The sequence below is a fragment of the Anguilla anguilla genome, chromosome 8, assembly GCF_013347855.1.
Source record: "Anguilla anguilla isolate fAngAng1 chromosome 8, fAngAng1.pri, whole genome shotgun sequence".
Taxonomy (NCBI): domain Eukaryota; kingdom Metazoa; phylum Chordata; class Actinopteri; order Anguilliformes; family Anguillidae; genus Anguilla; species Anguilla anguilla.
Window position 1 is genome coordinate 42,684,433 of NC_049208.1, and position 21,783 is coordinate 42,706,215.

General features: G+C 39.5%; 1 protein-coding gene across 1 annotated transcript; it reads right to left on the bottom strand.

The window, feature by feature from the left end:
• Positions 1 to 15,765: 15,765 nt before the first annotated feature.
• On the bottom strand, positions 15,766 to 17,291 carry LOC118234609 (trace amine-associated receptor 13c-like). Its single transcript, XM_035431262.1, has one exon. The coding sequence runs from the start codon at positions 17,091 to 17,093 to the stop codon at positions 16,095 to 16,097; it is 999 nt and encodes a 332-aa protein (XP_035287153.1). The 5' UTR covers positions 17,094 to 17,291; the 3' UTR covers positions 15,766 to 16,094.
• Positions 17,292 to 21,783: the final 4,492 nt, after the last annotated feature.

Here is a 21,783-nt window from a genome sequence, read left to right on the forward strand (position 1 = left end):
AGCTAATGCTGGCCCCACACTAGAGGATAATTGGGCCGATTTTGTGCCCGATTCGCTCTTTCCTACAACCGCGGGGGCGTTCCCGATTTAAGGCTGGTCTGAACCGATTATCTGTCAAAATGATCCTGTAGTGTGAGGGGTTTACAGACATAATCTTAATGTTACCGACTGGATCGGAGTCTCCCCCATGCTAAATGGTACATGCTGATCAGACTGTACACACAAAGATAGCCATAATCCACAACCTTTTCTTAAAGGGTCACTTTGCATTTCTCACTTCTTCATAACAAACACTTTGCAAAAAGAAATTATATCTCATAAAAAAACACATTAAAAACTCATTAATTCAAACTGGCAAAATATAGGCCTGCCATTAAAAGTACTGATATCAAAATGATGCCAAGTTACTGTACTACAAACAATATAGGCTATCTTGCCTCACCAAAATTAAATTAGCTGTATTCCAAAGCAATGATACCCAATGTTTCCGCAATTGTCACTTGGCCCTGTGTGTATAAGCATACAGTACATGGACAATGTGTGGATGGCTTTGTAAGAGTCAAGATTGATTGCATAGGTGTTAATACGTCCAATTAGTATTGGTATGTATGTATTTAGCTGCCCAGCCTTTCTATTGCGTGAATGATTGTATGTTTCTTGGTATAAATGTTTGCTCGTAAATGTGAATGTAACATGCTGCGACAGAAATGTCCCCATGGGGATAAAGAAGTAGTCTATGTATGTAATATACTGTATATTTTACATGCCGTATTTATTGTAAGTAGCAAATATACAAGAACTTGTACATTTATGCTGGCCCCACACTAGAGGATAATTGGGCCGATTTTGGGTCCGATTCGCCCTTCCCGACAATCGCAGGGGCGTTCCCGATTTGAGGCTGGTCTGAACCGATTATCTGCCCAAATGATCCTGTAGTATGAGGGGTTTACAGACATAATTGTCATGGTTCTGTGTTTCCGTCTCTGTCTTTCCTTGTTGGGCCGCCAGATGGCGGCACTTCTGTTTTGTGTCCTGCTCGTTCCCGTTAATTGTATTATTGCTTTCAATTATTTTATTATTGTCTCGTTGTTTAATCATCATCCCCACCTGCCTCTCGTTTTTCCTTCCCTCTGGTTTGATTATTTTGAGTTCACCTGTGTCTTGTTACCCCCTGTCTATTTAAGTTATTTGTCCCCTTGACTCGGGTGCTGGTTCCTTGTGTTTGTTTCCAACTTGTGTTAGTTCCTTACCGTATGTATTACCCGTGTACTCTGCCTGCCTGTGTTCTGCCCTGCCCGTGTTTTGAGTTCCTCTTGTTTTCCGTTTTATCTTAGATATTTTGGAGTTCGTATTTTTGCCCATCGTGGCTCTTTGTTTGTTCTGTTTTTGTTAGTAAAGTCTTTTGTATCTACATTTGAGTTTCGTGTTTTTTCCCCACTCTGTGCCTGGGTCCTAAACCCCGTGCCCTGACAGTCTTAATGTTACCGACTGGATCGGAGTCTCCCCGATCTCGAATCGTAAATATCAAACATGTTTGATATTTATGACTTGAAATCCTGTAGTGTGAAAAGAACAGCGATGGAATATTGAGCAGAAAATGAGAGCGAGCTGACCGGGAAGCGTCACCAACCAAATTTTTTTCGGCTTGCCAAAACCTGCGGACAAAATTGTTTTATTCTTGATGCGGTTAGGCAACCGCACGTAGCAACAAAAGTATCAATATTATTGTATTATGTATATATGTAATTATTGTAACGTTGCCGGCAGTGTGGTCTCCATGGAGACGGGGAATCAGCTTGCGGAAGTAAAACAAAATAAATCACGCGCACCTTGAATTTATGACCAATCACACACGATGTTCGCATTGGTGTCATCTGCGGTGATTTCAGCTAGTTAGAAAATCTTGGAGGTGAAAGAAGTGCCGAAAAAAAGTTTTTTTCTTGTATTTTTTTTTGCGGTGCAAAACATAGCACACGAGCAACCAGCTGACGACGACGGTCCACCTCCATGTTTGTTTTGCACTGAAGTCACGTTTGATCACACGAGTTTCTGTGAGATCCCAAGTCCTTGGAATCGCCACTCTGAAAATGTTTAGTATATACAGCAAGTGTGTGGTCCTGCGTCTTGACTGAATCATCTGGTGTGTGCGTTCTTACGATTAAAATGTTTTAAAAAACATTTAAATCTGTCGTTATGTCTGTGGTCTCCCACATTTTTAAAATCGGTTAATATTTTAAAATCATCTCGTGTGTACCAGGCTTTAGTAAAGTGAATTTGACAAGCAAGTATAAACATATGTTTTCTGGAGGAATATAGTTCCTGTCGGTATGCACCAGCAGTTTTGTACATTAATTTAAATGCGTTGCATGAGGCAATTACAGGTATTTGACACTTTGATGTAACACAAAGTTTGAATGACATTGGAAAATGGTAAGATTAAAAAACACAGGGCCAAGTGACTTGAAACAATTGAGTAAACATTGGGTAGCATTGCTTTGAAATAAAGCTTATGTATTTTCGGTGCGGCAAGATAGCCTATATTGTTTGTGGTACGTTTAGATATCAATACTTTTAATGGCAGGTGTAGATTTTGCCAGTTCGAATGAATGAATTATAGACAGTGCTTTGTATGTGTGAGTAACTTGGCATTTTTGTATGTTGAAAATGTGTTTTTTATGAGATTAGAGATACTGTGGCAGGACCTGCAGTTCATTCTTTAACAAGACTAGGTTAAAACCTAGTATATTGCTGGACCGAACCGGCTGATGTCACAGACGTGTGTGGTGTAACTTTATCACTCAGTCAGTCAGTCAGTCACAGACATTCGGGTATCTTATGACTAGTTCGATACTGTCACTTTAAGAGACCGTGCTTCTACAGGTCAGGCATGCTGGGAGGCACTTTTCTGCATTACATTCTATGCGAGCTGGCAGATCACCAGTCGCTACCCTGATTGCAAGCAAGTGCCTGAACAATTTATTTCTTATATTAGGTAAGCATGTGTAAGCCTATCAGTACCATGTGTAACATATTTTGTGTTGAATTTCTTAAGTACCCTGCAAAGTAAAAGTTTAAATATTGTTGCTCATAAAGATAATTGCAACGTTGATGTGACTAGCCTACGGTTATTAGCCTTCACCACACTGTGTAGCTAGCATTAAGCACAAAATGTGAATGTAATTTTTCGCTATACTGTGGTTTTAATAGCCTATATTCTAGAGGTTGAGGTATTTCGGAAATGTTTACAAATGTTCACATTAGGGTTGTGAGTAGAAAATATTGTAGGTGGTGATTTTCTTTATTAATTTTAATCAAATTATGTATTTTGCAATCGCAGTTAAACTCGCACGTTTCTGCATTACATTCTATGCGAGCTGGCAGATCACCAGTTGCTACCCTGATTGCAAGCAAGTGCCTGAACAATTTATTTCTTATATTAGCGAACTGGTGTTTTGGACGTGGGCCACAACCTATTCATTAAGGTTGCGTCTTCCCGCTACTCTGCTTTGGGATCGGATGTGGGCAAGCAGATTCACCCTTCGTCTATCATCCATCATTGACTGCGTAACACCTCCTGTTGGTGAACTCGATGAACTGTGAGCCAGAAACACTTCATGGATTCATTGAAGTAAGACTGTTCCAGTTAAGGGCCGCAACGAGAGATCTCCTTTCATTTATTATTTTGTTTATTTGGGTGTTGTGCACAACAGGGGTATTGCAGCGCTGCAACATATTGGTGTATAATTCATATTTGTACTTTGCATATATATATATATGTTTGTATTTGCGAACGATCATATGAATATTGGTACATACTGTTGTTCATTAGCTACCTCTACCTACAATATAATTTCATGCAACTCTACTTTGTGCCTCGTCCAGATTATTCATAGCTACACAGTCAACTCATACAATACCTGACCTTGAGGTAAAATTCTATCCTTATCAAAGAAGGGTTACAGTATAATATTTTTTGCCGTAGCTACTTTTTCTAATATTCTGTCAAATATCTAATCTAATATTTCTAATATTGTTTTCTTTCTATTTCTCTGCTTTCGTTCGATTTTACGTAGCCTACCGTTTGGTCAATCGCACTCGGTCAAGTTCATCTCTGCTACAGGTTTGATACGGTTTAAATAACGGTATTTTCAACTTTTCAGCTTTTCCATTGGCTGCTTGAGGTGTCATTCATCTTTGGTTACTTACGGATATCGTCTGCAGGAAGTAACATCCCAATCAGAGTTGTAAACAAAGCAATAGGAGGAGGCTAAAAGCAAAACGAATGAATGTAGCTTATCCACATCAATTGTAAACTTTCATTGTCCTTCCCACAGCTATAGATCGGGCTGTGATTGGGCTTTGAGTGTCTACTTTCATTTTCTAGTAGCCGCATTTCTGCACGATCTTCCGTTCCAACGGTAATAATAGAATAGTAACGGGTTTGTTTTGCCCGCGCTGGCGTGCTCATCGACTCCAGAGGGTTAAAATGACCTTATCCCATACTGTACCATCCTCCGACTAATTGTTCTCTCGCACACTCTGAACAACTGCGCAATGTCTCCAGCCGTGTGCCCCAAAAGGAGGTGAGCTTCAATTATATCAGAAGGTAAAAGGTACAATGGACGTACAATCGTCGCTTCCTCTGTCTCTGAGAAGATGTGAAGTTGGCAGGCGACTTCTTGAAGACTTGTCTAGCACTGCTACGTCAACTTCTACATCCATATCAGCGTTGAGCTGAACTAAATCCTCCATTAATCTTCCCAGACGAAACTGAAGGTAGCCATTGGGTGCATTGTTCTCAAAATTGTTCGCTAATGATCTTAAATCATTTGCAATGGCTTGTACAAAACTTTCCATCAATATCACAGGTCTACATGAAACTAAGTGTCGACAACTTCAGTTTAGCTAAGCGGCTAGTAGCGAGCTAAAGGCAAAGCGCCCGTGTACCAGTCAAGTCAAGGCAGTAGTAGTAGATCCGATCACACCGCTATAACCAATCCGGCTTTAGACTGAGGTAGGACCGCCTACCTTATTAACATATGGGCACAGAAATACAGAAATAAATAAATGTAGAAATGCAGAAATAAATAAATGTAGAAATGCAGAAATAAATAAATGTAGAAATGCATAAATAAATAAATGTAAAAATACAGAAATAGCCTTTTTCATTACCAAAATATATTTATTTTTTCATTTATTTATGTATTTAATTATTTATTTCTGAATTTATTTATTTATTTATACTAATGTCATTTTTTGTTCTCCATAATCCAGAGCGACGTACAACAAAGTGTATAACCATAACCAAGGACAAGTGTGTTGAAAACCCTAGAGGGAAGTACAGTTCCAAGTGCAGGGAGCGGCCGCGTAGTTTAACTTGGACCCTGTAGGTTAATCTGTTGGACATAAACAAAAGCAGCAATAAAGCAGTCTATGCAAATAATACAGGCAATAATGAAACAAGCAGGCACGAGTGCAATAACTAAAAGAAACTAAAATAAACAGCTTACCTAGGTACATACCTAAGCTTACATAGCCAATTAGAGACTACAGGGAGCAGTGGCGGACTCGGGCTGTTTGAAGGGCAGGGGCCAAAAAATAAAAAGGGCACCTACTACACGACATGGGGCCCCACCATCGTGCAAAAAGCTATGATGCATCATGTATGATGAAATAGTCTTCATCCTTTATTAAGATTAACATTATATTATTAGACGATCCAGATTAAATGTATAACTACACCTCTATGATAAAACCACACAGGGAACTATAAACCTTTACAATGTTTATTTCACAAACACCTCCGAAGTAAAACACAGAGGGAACAATTAACATTTGTTTCACAAACACACACCCCCTTTGGGACACTGTCATGTAGGGGCGGCATAGAGGGCACTTCATAACGGTACCCTTTTCCATTGGAAGGGCACCCATAGGTAATGTGTAGTTTAGACCATTGTAAGGGCACCTTATAGGGCACTGCATCACATTTTCTCCACTAGAAGGGTACTCATTAAGACACGTTATCAAATTTTCTTGGTCTAGAGGGCACATCATCATAATTTATTGCATGAAGGGGCACCCTAGAGGGCACTCAATCATTTTTTTCCAATGTGAAGGGCAGCCAATAGGGCACTTCCTCTCATTTTCGCCACTTTAGAGGGCACTTTAGTGACGCTTTTTCAACCATGGGGGCACCAGTCGTGCCCCGAATCCGCCAGTGACAGGGAGGTAGGGAGGGGTGGGGAGATGTGCAACCTGAAGAGGTGAGTCTTCAGTCGTCACTTGAAGGTGATCAGGGTCTCAGCTGTTCTGACCTCCACGGGAAGGTCATTCCACCATCGTGGAGCCAGAACAGACAGGAGATGTGACCGGGAAGTGCAAGTGCGAAGAGGGGGTCCTGAGGTAGCAGAACGGAGGGGTCTGGCTGGAATGTAGGGTTTGAAGATCTTATGGAGGTATGCTGGGGCTGGACCCCTTGACTGCCTGGTATGCTAGGACCAATGTTTTGAATTTGATGAGAGCCATAACAGGCAGCCAGTGGAGGGTAGTGAGCAGGGGGGTGACGTCGGAGTGTCTGGGGAGGTTGAAGACCATACGAGCTGCAGTATTCTAGATGAGTTGCAGGGGTCTGATGGCAGATGCCGGAAGGCCAGCCAGAAGAGAGTTGCAGTAGTCCAGGCGGGACAGTACCATTGATTGGACCAGGAGCTGGGTTCAGTAGGTGGTGGGAAAGGGATGGATTCTCCGGATGTTGTACAGGAAGAACCTGCATGCCCGGCTTACCACTCTGATTTTCTTGGAGAGGGACAGCCTGTTGTCCATCACCACTCCGAGATTCTTAGCACAAGGTGATGACATCACTACGGTGTCCCCTGGGGAAATGGAGAAATCAAGGAGGGGAGAGGTTAGAGCAGGAATGAAGATTAGCTCCGTCTTACCTGGGTTGAGCTTTAGGTGGTGATTGTCCATCCTGCTCTGGATGTCCCTCAGGCAAGCGGAGATGCAAGTAGAGACCTGTGTGTCCGATGGGGAGAAGGAGAGAAAGAGTTGGGTGTCGTCAGCATAGCAGTGATAAGACAAACCGTGGGCAGAGATTACAGGGCTAAGGGATCTAGTGTACAGGGAGATGAGAAGGGGACTGTGGACTGAGCCCTGGGGAACTCCCATGGCAAGGGGACGAGGTGGCGATACTCTACCAGCCCAGGCAACCTGGAAGGAGCGACTGGAGAGATAGGACTCAATCCAGTCAAGGTCTGTGCCGCAGATCCCTGTTGCTGCCAGGGAGGACAGGAGGATGGAGTGCTCAACAGTGTCAAAGGCAGCCGAGAGATCTAACAGAATCAGGACAGAGGAGAGGGAGGCTGCTCGTGCGGCATGAAGTGACTCACTGACAGAGAGGAGTGCAGTCTCTATTGAGTGGCCAGGCCTGAAGCCGAACTGGTGGGGGTCGAGCAGGTTATTCTGTGAGAAGAAAGCAGAGAGTTGGTTAGATGCAGCTCGTTCAAGCGTTTTGGATAAAAAAGGAAGAAGAGATACTGGGCGGTAGTTCTGGATGACGGAGGGGTCTAGAGTGGGCTTCTTCAGCAGCGGGGTGATGTGGGCCCTCTTCAAGGATGAGGGGAAACATCCAGAAGACAGGGAGGAGTTCACGTGGGAGGTGACAAATGGGAGGATATTTGGTGTGATTGCCTGGAGATGAGGGGATTGGGCCACGAGCACAGGTGGTAGGGCGGTGGGAGAGCAGGAGCTGGGAAACTTACAGAAGCTTATCAGCGTCTGTAAGGGGAGAGAATGGTGCCACGACAAGCGTTCCGTACGAATCTCAAGGAGACAGCCACAAGTAAAAGTTTTAAGTATTCTGTTGAGAGGTGTGGTGATTTCCTAGTGTGAACGTTTCCAGGAAGGAATATACATTGCAATTACATCGGGGACACCCAAATGATCTGCTGCCAGTGACACCCCTTTGATCCTTAGCTATTGTATATCCTTACAAACAATGATTGAATGTTATATGTGGCCATTAACAATGGGAAGCTGTTACAGAGTGTATGGGTATGTGTGTGGGAATGTGTATTGAGAATGAAGTTAAGACACTGAAAGCAACTTAAAGCTAACATTAATTGTTCAAACCTATCAATAGGTAACAAGGAAAGGTGTTATTAACATTAACATTATGTAGCTAACGATAGCTGTTGTCAGCATCTCTCCTGCCGAGTTACTATTACTATTGCTATAAATGAGCCAGGGGTCTCTTATGTTATCCAGTTGTTGACATCAGGGACTTCACTATACAGTCCAGGGTTATACTAATGATATTACATATAATAAGGAAAATATTAGCTACCGCATAATGTTATTGATCTCAGCCTAAATGAGAAAAGACTCATCTGCTGTCAGTGGAAGAGAGCGGCACTGTCATAGGCAGAACTGTCCATAGATTGGTGGGTGACTAGCTAGCAATTTCACTGAATGTAATACTTAAATTAGGTAAATTATAAATATATGTGACATGAAAAATTGATTTGCTAAACTTTGACCTGTGTATGCAAAGTTTAACTGTTTTATTCTAGTTTTGATATATTGATAGGCTACAGATAGGACTCCTTGGTGGATGGCAAAAATAGCTATGCACTGTAAGGGAAAAATTAGAAATTACTGTTTACATATATTTACTTGCTTTTATATAACCGAAAGAAATAATTTAAACTGTTTTACTGTATAACTGAGAAGTATTGGGAGCGCATAGCCTCTCCCGCGTGTGTTCCTGTTTTTCACAGAAACTTTCTCGGCACTTTTCCATTGTTATATGTTACTGTGACATGTTTAGCCTTGAGACAGAGTGAGAACTCAGCGTTTCGGGTAAACAAGTCAATTTCTCAGAAATCCGATGTTTTTAACCAATCAGAGAGGAGCTGCAAAACTGCACTACGTGCAAGCTGAGACAGACAAGTTTGACAAATTCCAGAACAAAAAAGAGTTCCAAATATTAAGTGCAACCATAATTCAGATAAATTAGTCAACAACTAAATGGGTAAATTAAAACAAATTCATATTCAGTTAAAATTATATAATAATATAAATGCTTTGTCATACGTAAAGAAAACTGAATTCCAAACTAATATTTTTTAATGATGTGAAAATGTGAAAAGTTGCATGTCAGATGATGATGTTTTGAGGTTTTTCTTCACAACTTTCACAATGTTTCTGTCATCAACTGCTGTTGTTCTCCTTGGTCGACCTGTTCGATATCTGTTGCTCAGTACGCCAGTGGTTTCTTTCTTTTTCAGGACATTCCAAGTTGTCGTACAAGCTATCCCCAATGCTTGTGCAATGGCTCTGATTGATTTCCCCTCTTTTCTAAGCTTGCTTTTCTCCCAAAGACAGCTCTCTGGTCTTCATGTTAGTTTATCTTTTATAACACAAATGCAGTTTTCACAGGCAAAACCCAAGGCTAAAACCAAGAGCTGACATTCAGAACTATTTATTGTTTAACCAATCAATCTAACAGGACACATCTGAGAAACAAGAAACACCTGTCAGTCACATGTTCCAATACTTTTGCTCACCTAAAAATTGGGTTGTCTGATACAAAAGGTGATAAGTTCTAACAAATCTAGATAAAAATACCAGGAAATAAAAGCTGAAATTTGGGTCTGTCATCTCATGTACATCTTTTGACCTCAAACTCAATTGTCTTCAGTGTATAGCAAAAACAAAGGAATTGACCTTGCTGTTCCAATACTTTTGGAGGGGACTGTATATACTGAAGCAATTCAGGTTAAGTATCTTGCTCAAGGGTACAAGGGCAGTGTCCTACCCAGGAATCGGACCTATGACCTTTTGGTCACAAGCCCAGTTCCTTACCCACTGTGCTACACTGCCACCCACATTACATCAATTTAACAGAAGCTCTTATCCAGAGCAACTTAAAATGGAGGAAAACACAAGTTATTTCAGTTCATTTACATATATAAAAGTGCCAGCCCTGGTTTACATCATTTCCAGAGTAGCAAGTATGAATGTACCATCACTGAAGCACTCAGGCAAATTAACTATGCTAACAAAAATACGAAAGTGCTGAGCACATACAGAAGATGCCCTAAGAAGAGAAACCTATGGCAATTAAAATTATGAGAAACTGAACTACTACAAAGGATTCTTCATGGGGATGAGAGGAGAACCAAGATTCAATCTGAAGAGGTGGGTCTTCAGTTTATCATTTTGCATCTAAAGGTACACAACTATTCATCTAAAGGTACATGAAGAAATAGCCAGCGTAGTGGAGCTGTTCTGCTGTTCTGTTACCTGTTGGCTAGTGTAATTCAGTGGTTGCGGTGTATTCGCATGGTGTTGTGCACAACAATACACTTGTATGCATGTACGTTGTATCACTTATTTATGAGAATAGATCGAATGCATTTAACTACAGCGATCGAAGCTAGTCATAGTGCTACCGATTCCGTCATTCTCACTCAAATATATATGAGTCCTCCCCCTGCATACCAACAGAGTTGACTGACTTGGTGTATTTCCGACTCTCCGTGGTACCCTGCTTGTGCACACAATCATGGTAAATGATGCAATCACAAGTTCCTTTGTGGCTGGGGGGCAAATAATTTCCTGTCGATAAGGATTGATGATGTCCCACTCGTATGCAGACAACCTTACAGAGGCCGCACAAAGGCTGGAAAAACATCAGTTTTTTCTCAGATTTAGGTCACATCGGTGTAAGAAATTAGTAATTGTTTGATTATTATAAAATGGGGGAGAGGTGAAAGATTAAAAGGCACCTGTTTTGGTTACTCATTTATTCAGTCAGTGATGAATTAACTATTTCTGAGGAGTCATTCCCATTATAAACTAATTTTTTAATCATTAAAAATAACTCAATTTTCACGTTGTGTCAAGACTCAGCTTGCAGTTGCGATACATTTCTACAGGATCTCATTTTTATAATTAGCACAACCTACACCATGCCGTCAAAGCAAAAAAAAAAAAAAAGTTAATAGTAAATAATTCATAGGAGTAAGTATTCCCTAAATTCATTCATGAGTAAAAAGAAATATCTTTACAAGTTACACAATTGTTGAAAGCTAATGTGTGTCTCTGTAAGGTCCATAGTGAATTCCAAGCAAAGATTCAGCTGTGAAGATGTAAGAATGGCTCCTCTCTGCACATGCAAAAATGAAACCACAGATTTGATTGCAATACCCTATTTAGGTGAGAGCCATTAGGCCTAAACTGAACCTTGTCTGTTGGCTGAGATTTGGCCTTATGGCATCTCTGGATTAGATGTGGCATCTGGGCCATATCTCAATGGTGGATGTGGGCCAGATCTGGGCTGCGAAAAGGTGACTTTCAGAGCAGCTGGATGCATGTGTAAAATATTTATAATCTGCACTTTTTACTTTTCTATTAATTTTGACTATTAAATTTGTTAGTTACTGAAAATTGCATTACCTTTTCAGTTTACAAGGCAATTACATTGATGCACTTTTCATACTCTGCGGGCAACAGGTTCATCTCTATCAACCAAACCCATATGAAAGCATACACAATAAAGCTCTATCGATATAAAGCTCTGATGCAAAACAAGAGCGCTAAACTTAAAGTAACGCCTTTCCACTGGCAAAAAATCTAAATACAACCAAATTTATACAAATGGGCATGTCTTAGTTAGAGTATTCCAAAAGTATATCAATATTTTTGTCAGCATTTTTGAAAATAAAGTTTTTGACTGAGGGGAAATCAAAGATAGGGGCAAAAAGCCATATGTGTATATAAATAAAAATAATGACCAATTCTTATTTATTTGGCAACATACTACATACCCCATGCAGAGCCTTTGCTGCAATATTGGATTTGTCATTAAAAATGAATTAAATAAAAATAAACACACATTTACTCTATAATTATTATTACCTAATTATTCAGCATAAATGTTTTTTTTCTGCTAGCTTATTAATTTACTTTCTGCATATAATCTATAAATAACTGACATATCCTCATATACAAAATACTTAGTTCAAACAAAACAAAGAATGAGGCTACCAAATATTGAATTATATAAAAAAAGATTAATTGTTTCATTTAATGTCTAAGGGAGTTCCCAAGGAACAGCAAGGCTACTTTGCAGCTGTATGCCTAAGTGTCAGAAGTGGTCAGTTACCATGGCAACATATGTACACAACTGTCTTAACTTTAGCAAATATGTTACAAGCCATTTGCTATATCTGTCAGCTACTGTAAAAACTAATCAGGAAGCCATAATTATAAAACAAAACAAAAATATATATAAAGCATTAATTGCGGAAACAAGTCTTTCCATGAGGTCTTAAAGAATCGTATTGCTATTTTTTGACCAACTGGGCCATGTATCAGAAAGCAGGATTACTGAGTTAGCTGGATAACTACAGTGAGTAAAACCTGGAACCCAAATCTGGAACATATAGACTGAAATAAAAAAAAGCTGTTTCCGGTTTTATTCAGCACAGTTATCCAGCTAACACTATGATCCTGCCTCATGAAATACTCCCCAGATGTCAGTAAAACTGTAAACATTCCTTATTCCTAGTATCATGCTAGCAAACTTTTTAATGAAAGATAACTTTTTGAAAGTATTCATTTTATACACCAAAATACAACATGCTGAGGTCCAATCCGTTAAATGCTCTCTTCTATTATTATTATTAATTACATTTATATAGCACTTTTCCAAATGCTCAAAGTGCTTTACAGTGAAGGGGAACTCACCTCACCCACCACCAATGTGTAGCACCCACCTGGGTGATGCACGTCAGCCATTTTGCACCAGAACACTCACCACACATTAGCAAAGGTGGAGAGGGAGAGAACATTTATTTAGCCAATTAAATCTGGGGATGATTTTTAGTGGCAAATTTTGCAAGTGCCAGATCTGGGATTTGGCCAGGACACCGGAGAACCCCCTACTCTTAGCGATAAGTGTCATGGGATCTTTAATGACCACAGAGAGTGAGGACCTCGGTTTAACGTCTCATCCAAAAGACGGCAAAGTTCACTTGAAAACTTCCCTCATGAGGATGTGACGCAGAACCAAATAAACGCGGGTAGACAATGATGGGGAGGAGCAAGGTATGAGCAAAGGAGGGAACAGAATTATTTGGGGTTTAGGTCTGTTGGGTTAATTAGAGGTTCAAGTGCATCAGGCTAATCCTGTATTGTTTTCCTATGGTTTTACTTTTTAATTTTTTCTCCTTAGTTATACTCAATTTCCTGTGAGACAAGTCACCCTTGAGCAAGGTACTTAACCGGAAACAGCTTCAGTGTATATCCAGCTGTATAAATGGATACAATGTAAAATGCTATGTAAAAGTTGTGTAAGTCACTCTGGATAAGAGCGTCTGCTAAATGCCTGTAATGTAATGTAATGTAAAGTGGGTATCTGCACGTAGTCATGCATGTAGGTCTGGCATTTCATCTCTGGTTCTTTTAGAATATTGTTGTCAGTTATACATTTTGATATAGGTTGATCCAATAGTTTGCTCTGTATATCAGCAAATTAATTGATAATTGATATATTTGATGATAATTACTAGATGAAATCAAATAAATATATTTTATATGGTAGATAAGTGAGGTGTTTTAACTGTGGATGCATTTGTATTCGGTATTTAGAGTGCTGGACGTCAAACGATGGTGTTTACAGCTAAAACTGCTGGGTTAGGAAAATTAAATATATTTCACATAATCCTCACCTTGATGACATTAATGGAGGTCCCAACCGCGATGGACATGGACCAGTCACTAAGGAGAGAAATGAAGGAGGTGCTAGTCAGTGCTGCTAATCCCAAACCTAAAGCGGTGGTTTGTATGGAGTGTGTTGCTTTTGATGGAGAACGGGAGTCCTTCCTTCAGACATATCCAGGCCTTGAGGAACTACTGGAATCTTTAAATGGTCTCAACAAGAAACTGTATATGATACTACATACCCGTGCCCATCACCGAACAATATAATGGCTGTCATAACCCAATGTTTCAAGTTTTTTGCGGCCGACACTCTAACGCAATACCTCTACAATCACCCCCGTAGTCATGTACCCCAATGCATGTTGGTACAAAAGTGGAGAGACTGGGACAGCCCCCCTGCCTGTATGGCCTCCTGCTATGGAAATAGTGCAGCAGCTTTTCCAGAACATCATAAACGCCATGATGAATGCCAGGGAACTAGCAAAGGCCAGGTACTGGTTGGACTACATGGGGGAAAAAACCCAGCCAAGAGAGATCTGCAGCTTCACCCTTGCAGAAGACATGATTCCACCCCACGATCTATCAATACAAGAAGAATGGATAGGCCAGAAGACTATATTTGTGAAGAAGTTAAGATCTTCAGAAAGTAAAGGAAGCGAATAGTTACATTTCTCAGTATCTGTAGATGTGGTTTTCCACCACCTGCCTAGGCTCATTTTTATTGGTCTGCAAGTGCCACAGAAAATTCCAGTTTGTGTTCAGATTAGGAAATTCACAACAAGGTTCAAAACTTTACTAAAAAGTAAACAAAAGAGTTACAAATTTTAACTGCAACCATAATTAAGATAAATTAGTCAACAACTACATAGGTAAATTAAAATGAATTAAAATGCAGTTTAAATTATATCATTATATAAATGCTTTGTCACACATAAAGAGAACTTAATTCCAAACTATTTAATATTTAATGTTTTTAAATAATGTGAAAATGTTAAACGTTGTTGGAATGCATGTGAAATGATTCAGGATGAGAAGTAATTAGTACTACTGTGATAGAAAACAAGCCTGCTTATTGTGTTTAACTATACGAAATGTATTTTTACGTGTTTATAACAAAACTATGTATGTAAATAATTGTGCAAAATGGAAAGGTACTGGGAAGAAACGACCTTTGAGGAGGAAGACGTGGATGAGCTGAGAGAGTCAGATAGATAAAGTTCTGGGCATCCCGCCAAGTTTCAACTGCAACAATTTTTGGTGCAAAGAGGAAGACAAGAAGCTTGCCACAGGTGTCTGAGAAGCTCACAAATATGTGAACATGATGTGAAGGATACTTCATAAATGGAGTAAAATTCATAGTTAAAAGTACACTTGTTATGGCATATAATCAGGTGGTATATGTATGACCATTGCTTGCAAAATGTCATACTCTAAACAATAGCCTGTGTGATTCTATTGAAAACTGCATGTATTGTGTATGTCAAATGAAGACAAGCTGTACAAAGCAGGATTGTACGCAAAGGCAGAAAAAGAAGTTAGATTAAGAAGGGACACCCTCCCCCACCGTGAGGCGCCCAGAAACTAGGTGTTTCGTCAGGGTTTCTGGAGTGAAACAAAAAGGTTTTCAGGAAAGCAGAAAGTTGGTATGGGCGGGGGAGTAAGAAAGTGTCATGCCATGAGAATCACCTCATAGAAAGATAGCTTACAGAAAGATATAAGAGGCAAAACTTGTAAACAGAAGTTTGAGACACTCTTCTCGAACTCTGTGATGAGTGCTGAGAACAGTTTATCCTATTTGGCCAAATAAAAGTAATATTGCTGAATTACTCTGCGACCTGACTGAGTTACTTGCCTCCATTGAAGGTAAAATCCACGACCCTACACAGTAGGAAAAGTTAATTGGTTCATGCTGCCCACAAACCATCATGAAAATGTCTTGTACCTCTAAAAGGACCTTATTTTATTATATTATATAAAAAATGACAAGAAAGGAAAACAGTAGCATTTTATCAAACTGTAGGAACAATGGGTTGTCAAGTGTGAAAACATACATAAAGTTTGAAAAAGACAAGGAACTTTAAAAAAGAACGACATCTTACAGGGAATTTAACATTTATTTACGTTTTAGAACAACTTCCTAGGAATGTTCCTATGTAAGCTCTTTAAGGTCTTCATAGTCCACTGTACATTTGTAGTGAAGTTTAAAAACACTGTTATAATGACATCATGAGGGCAATCAATGCTATGTTGCGTGTGTTCGACACTGCAAGCAGAGGGCTTTTTGATAATCTGTGTAAAACAAGGATGAAAAAATTTTAACTGGTTTATAAACATCACATTCATTTCCCATTCATCGGAGAATTCTAGGTTTCCCGTTGCACATTCAGCATAGAAGACTCTGAGCCACATATTCTGAGTGTTAGTATGAGTTTAACAGACCTCTGAAACCATGGATAGAAAAGAGCATAAATGATTGGATTGATGGAAGAATTCAAATATAATAGAGGTGCTGTAATTAAAATAGCAAGATGGACAGATTTGTTCTTAAAATAGATTTCAACGAATGCACATACATAGTACGGTACTGAACACAGAAGGAAGACTGCCACTAGAATTCCAAGGGATTTTGCTGCTTTCCTTTCAGAGGCCATAGAACCATGATCATTTTTTGGGCACTTTCTGACACTCCTAATTTTATTTGCATGCTTTTTAGCGATAGCAAAAATTTTCAAGTTTATAATTACAATCATTGAGCATGGTAAAACAAATGCAATTATGAAGTCAACAGTAGCCCATACTTTATTAACTGTACCAACACACTCACCACATGTGATGTTTGCTTTCATGTCTGGAATATCTCCATTGAAATAAAGAAGTACCATATTGTAGATTAATGAATACAGCCACAGTATGGCTATCATCCTCAAAGTTACATTCACTGTAATTTTCATGGAATAGTGAAAAGGGTTGGAGAGGGCAAGATATCGGTCCAGTCCAATTAAAGCTACATTATAAACTGATATACAAGTAAAGCCATATGCTGCTATCTTAAAAGTTGTGCAATACAAAATATCAAAGCACCTCCATGGATCTATCCACATAGTAAAATAGAGGGGCATCACAATTACCCCAACAAGAAAGTCCGCCATGGCCAAAGAGAGCACAAGGAAATTAGTTGATGTCTGAAGCTGCTTGAAGTGACAGATGGAGATGATCACAAGCAAGTTTCCACACACGGTCAGTGAGACAACTACCGCTACAGTCATATACAGTAACATTTCTGTTGCTGTTGGTGAAGTTTGAAAACAAGAAAAGTTTGAATAGACACAGGGTGTCTCTTGATGCTCTTCTGTGAGATTCATGAAGGAAGAGCTTACAGTTTCATTGAACAATGAGACATTGTGCCATCTTACTCAATGTAGGCTATCTAAAAAAAAATCCTTTTGTGAATGTGCAAAACGGTGTTGCATAATGTAGCTTGCTGGTCTTGAAGAGTCCTTTTGGATCATTAAGCGCAGTAGAGTCACATTTATATAAAGGGGTTACCATTGTATTTTTTTTCTTTTGGTGGTTGTTTATGAATCCCCATCAAATTAAATTTAATTAATTGCACAGGGGGTTGCGCTAGGAGACCGAGATCAAAACTGGGAAAGGTCAGTGATGTAATCGAATAATAAAATAAGAGAATGGGTCAAGCTGAAAGAGCTTTCAACTTAACATTTGTTGATTCCAAAATTACAATGGTAACAGAGTGGATTGACTTGCAGTGACTTGAATCATCTTGGAGTTCATGGAAAATTAAGAAAAACTTAACAAAAATTACATTCGTTTAACAGAAGCTCTTATCCAGAGCAACTTAAAATGGAGGAAAATACAAGTTAATTCAGTTAATTTACACACATGTGTAGCAGCCAATAATGTAATAACTGCCAATAACGTAATAACTGCCAATAACGTAATAAATTTCCCCGTTCTTAATGTAATAAAAGCCGATAATGTAATAACTGACCAATAATGTAATAAAATCTCTGAACCAATAACGTAATACCTTTTTGCACATAATGTAATAAGTTATTAGATTATTGACTGGTTATTACATTATTAGCTGGGTTAAAATAAATCATAAAAAGTGTAATAATAGGAGCCGATAATATAATAATATGCTTGTATGACTATGTATAAGTTTTATTTATTATCAAGTGTCAAACTTCCATAACACTTAGGCCTACCCTTACTGTTGCTTCTTTCAAATAACTGCTCAAAAACCAGGCCAATCCTGACCCCTGAATCTTAGTCCTAACTCTGAGAAAACACACACACACACACCTACTCTCTCTCTCTCTCTAAGAATTAATTGTTTGTGTAACTTGATGGTTAGACTTATCTCCAGCCCTGCCTTATCCTTTGCCATTTGAGTACCAAATTAAGTGGGAGCACACATGTTTGCAAACACACACAATTACTCTTATATTGTATAATATGAAATCTATACCGCTTTGAAGATGCTGTGTTCTGTAATAACTGACCAATAATGTAATAAAATCTCTGAACCAATAACGTAATAACTTTTTGCACATAATGTAATAAGTTATTAGATTATTGACTGGTTATTACATTATTAGCTGGGTTAAAATAAATCATAAAAAGTGTAATAATAGGAGCCGATAATGTAATAATATGCTTGTATGACTATGTATAAGTTTTATTTATTATCAAGTGTCAAACTTCCATAACACTTAGGCCTACCCTTACTGTTGCTTCTTTCAAATAACTGCTCAAAAACCAGGCCAATCCTGACCCATGAATCTTAGTCCTAACTCTGAGAAAACACACACACACACACCTACTCTCTCTCTCTCTCTAAGAATTAATTGTTTGTGTAACTTGATGGTTAGACTTATCTCCAGCCCTGCCTTATCCTTTGCCATTTGAGTACCAAATTAAGTGGGAGCACACATGTTTGCAAACACACACAATTACTCTTATATTGTATAATATGAAATCTATACCGCTTTGAAGATGCTGTGTTCTCAAATAAAAAAGACCACCACTTCTTTCCATGAAAAATATAATCTTTAATCAAGTGTATTTAAATAACTTCTTCAACCAAACTGGCACTATTATCCCTTGTGCTCAACTTTCAACCTCTTAATGCTAAATTCTAAACTGTAAAATATAGTATATAACATGACCTACAAAGATAACTTTGGTAACACATCTTTCAGTTTTATCATAATAATAAAGGATGGTTTACCATCCCTTTTTTAAAGAACTAAACATTCTCTTGACACACATTACATTTGACAAAATGGAGGTAAAGTTAAATCTCAAATCTCAAATGAAAAGTAACTTCCACTCATTTACAAATATAAAAAAAAGAACTTGAGAGAATCAAAATGAAATTATCTGCTGGCAGAAAAAAAAAAACAAAAACAAAACACCAACAAAAAAATGATCATTAATTCTTCCAGTAGATGTCCTTAACTTTGTACTGTCCGAAGGCTATGTGACTGAGCAGAATCCAGGCTTTCATCCATCGTTTGTCCTTACTAAATAACTCTTTTATACGTGTGCTGAGACCACTGCTGCGTCCAGCAGCCTTGTATAGCTTCATAACACTAATGGAACAGTCATTCTCCTTGTCCAGTTCCAAACTCTCTGCAAGTGCCTCTCTTATGTACAGGTTGGGATGATATGGTCTAGATAGTTCACCGAATAAGAGTGAGACTCTATTGAATGTCCCCAGCATTGACATATCTAGATTGAGAGAGAACTCAATAATTTTTGACAAGATTTCTGATGGTAGGTACTGAGCTCCAGGCTCATTGCCAGGATCCACTACCATGTCAACCAAAGGGTTAGCCATAGACTGAACTTCAGGGTTAGCCAGAGGCCCAGGTTCAGGGTGAATCAGAGGGCCAGGTTCAGGGTCAGGAGGAAGATAAGGTTCAAGGTCAACCCGAAGTCCAGGTTCAGGGTCAGCCAGAATGCCAGGTGCAGGGTCAGCCAGAGGGCTAGGTTGAGGGTCAACTCCAGTAGGTATCTTAACTGGTTTTCTGAAAGACAGTCTTTGTCTCTCTGCCTCCTGAATGGCCTGAATGTAAGAAAAAATTGGTCCATCTAAACTTACATAATGTTCCCCGTGTCCCTCAGCAATATGGCCAAGAACCAAAAGAGGCAAGCTTTCACAATAAAAACCAGATGGTGAGATAACAGAGGTTGCATCCAAACCAAGAGTTGACACAACAAGAAACTGAACATTGAATATCTGGGAAGCTCTTTGAAGAGTTATGTGGTCACCATATGTACCATGTTGTGCCATCCTCTGTAAATAATCCCCCCATGTCCCTTCCACATACTCAGAAAGTGGCGTCCCATCCACTCCATGCGGGTGAAATGTTAGATCAGCCACAATTTCTTCTCGCAATGTTGATACAGAACGGAATATTCCAAGGGTGGCCAATTGGTCAGCAATAGCAGCAAATTGGCAACTGCCATCTGGAATCGGGTCAAAACGAATGTTCAGGTTTGATGATTCAAAAGACTCCAGTCTTTCCTCATGTGTGTAAGGAATTAGCAGGTGGGTTTTCTGAACTGTTTTGGGCTGAGACTTTGGGCGCTGCTTTTCCTCCAGTCTTGTGACACTGGTCACATCAGACACTGAAAACCACTTTTGTGTTGGAGTGGGGCTATTGGGCATACGGAACTGAACCTTATATTTGTACAACTTTAGGTTTCTTTTCACAACTAAACCTGGTAATACAAAGTGCCTTTGTGAAACTCTACGATTACCGCTCTTCACCCTGACCAACACATTGTCATTTACCCTATACATAGAGGGTGGATGACTTCCAGACAAAGTCATTCGTCTTGTGCAGCGTTGTGTTGCCTTGCGTGCCCTTCTCCTAATCTTCATTCGGTTATCCTCAAACAAAAGCCTATGCTTTTGGGTGGGCAGTGTTTTGTGGGTTGGGAGACAGTGTTCTTCATGAACTTGAGCTGGGGAACAGGTTAACCGATTGGACAGTCTATGACTTTTTCTTCCATAGTACACCTGAAAAGGAGACATCCAACTCAAAACCTCCTTTGGGTCTTCATTCATTATCCTGACATAAATTGGCAAATGCTTGACCCAGCTGACTCCTCCTTGTTGATAGTTGACTAGGTCATACATAATCTTTTTCCTCAGTACACGGTGGCTCCACTTTACCCTGGCTCTGGGGATGATATGGCGAGCTCTGAATTATTTTCACCTGAAGGGACTCCATGAGTTTTCGTACTGCACCTTTGAATTCCTTTCCTTGATCATGCTGTAAAATCTTCGGTGGACCATGCTCAGTGTAATGTCCTCAAGATGTTTGGCAATCTCAATGCTGTTTTTACTCTTCAATGGTCTTAGCCATATGTATCTACTAAATACATCTAATATGGTCAGGATGTACCTGTATGTGGCTCGGTCATGCTTAACTCTCCATTTCCCCATGTCAAGAAGGTCAATCTGGTGGCGATCTTGAACTGCTTTGGCTTTAATGGATTTTGGAATGGGTTTGTTTCCAAATGTCGCCTTATGCAGATGGTAGCATCTTGACCTGTCCAATGTGTCTTGCACACTAGCTCGACTGATGCCAGAGTATTCTTCTCTAAGGTGTATGTTCACCTTTCTTGCACCGGAGCCTTTTGTTTCATCAAGAACCCTGTTCACAAGTGCAGGGATAGTTGACGTCTTGGCTACCAATTTTCCAGCAAATGTAATTGCCTGGCCATCCTCACTGAGGGCGTAAAGTTGCCTATTCCGCCACAGTTGAACAAGAGCAGCACGCTGGCTCCTTGTTCTCTGTGCTACGGGGACATTAAATTCCCCCTTGAGTGCCTTGAGTATCACATCATAAGTCTCATCTGACATTGCTCTCTGTCCATGTCCTGTGCATACCCAAATGATACAGGGCAGGAGAAAGATTGTTTGCAGTAGTCTCATTGTTCCAGATCTGTCACATACATTAAATGGTGTTAAATAGTAAGCTTTATCTTTTTTATCATTACTGTGGTTCGGTA

Excerpts from the sequence above, each read along its gene's own strand:
- LOC118234609 (XM_035431262.1), bottom strand. The coding sequence starts at position 17,093 with ATGAATCTCACAGAAGAGCATCAAGAGACACCCTGTGTCTATTCAAAC.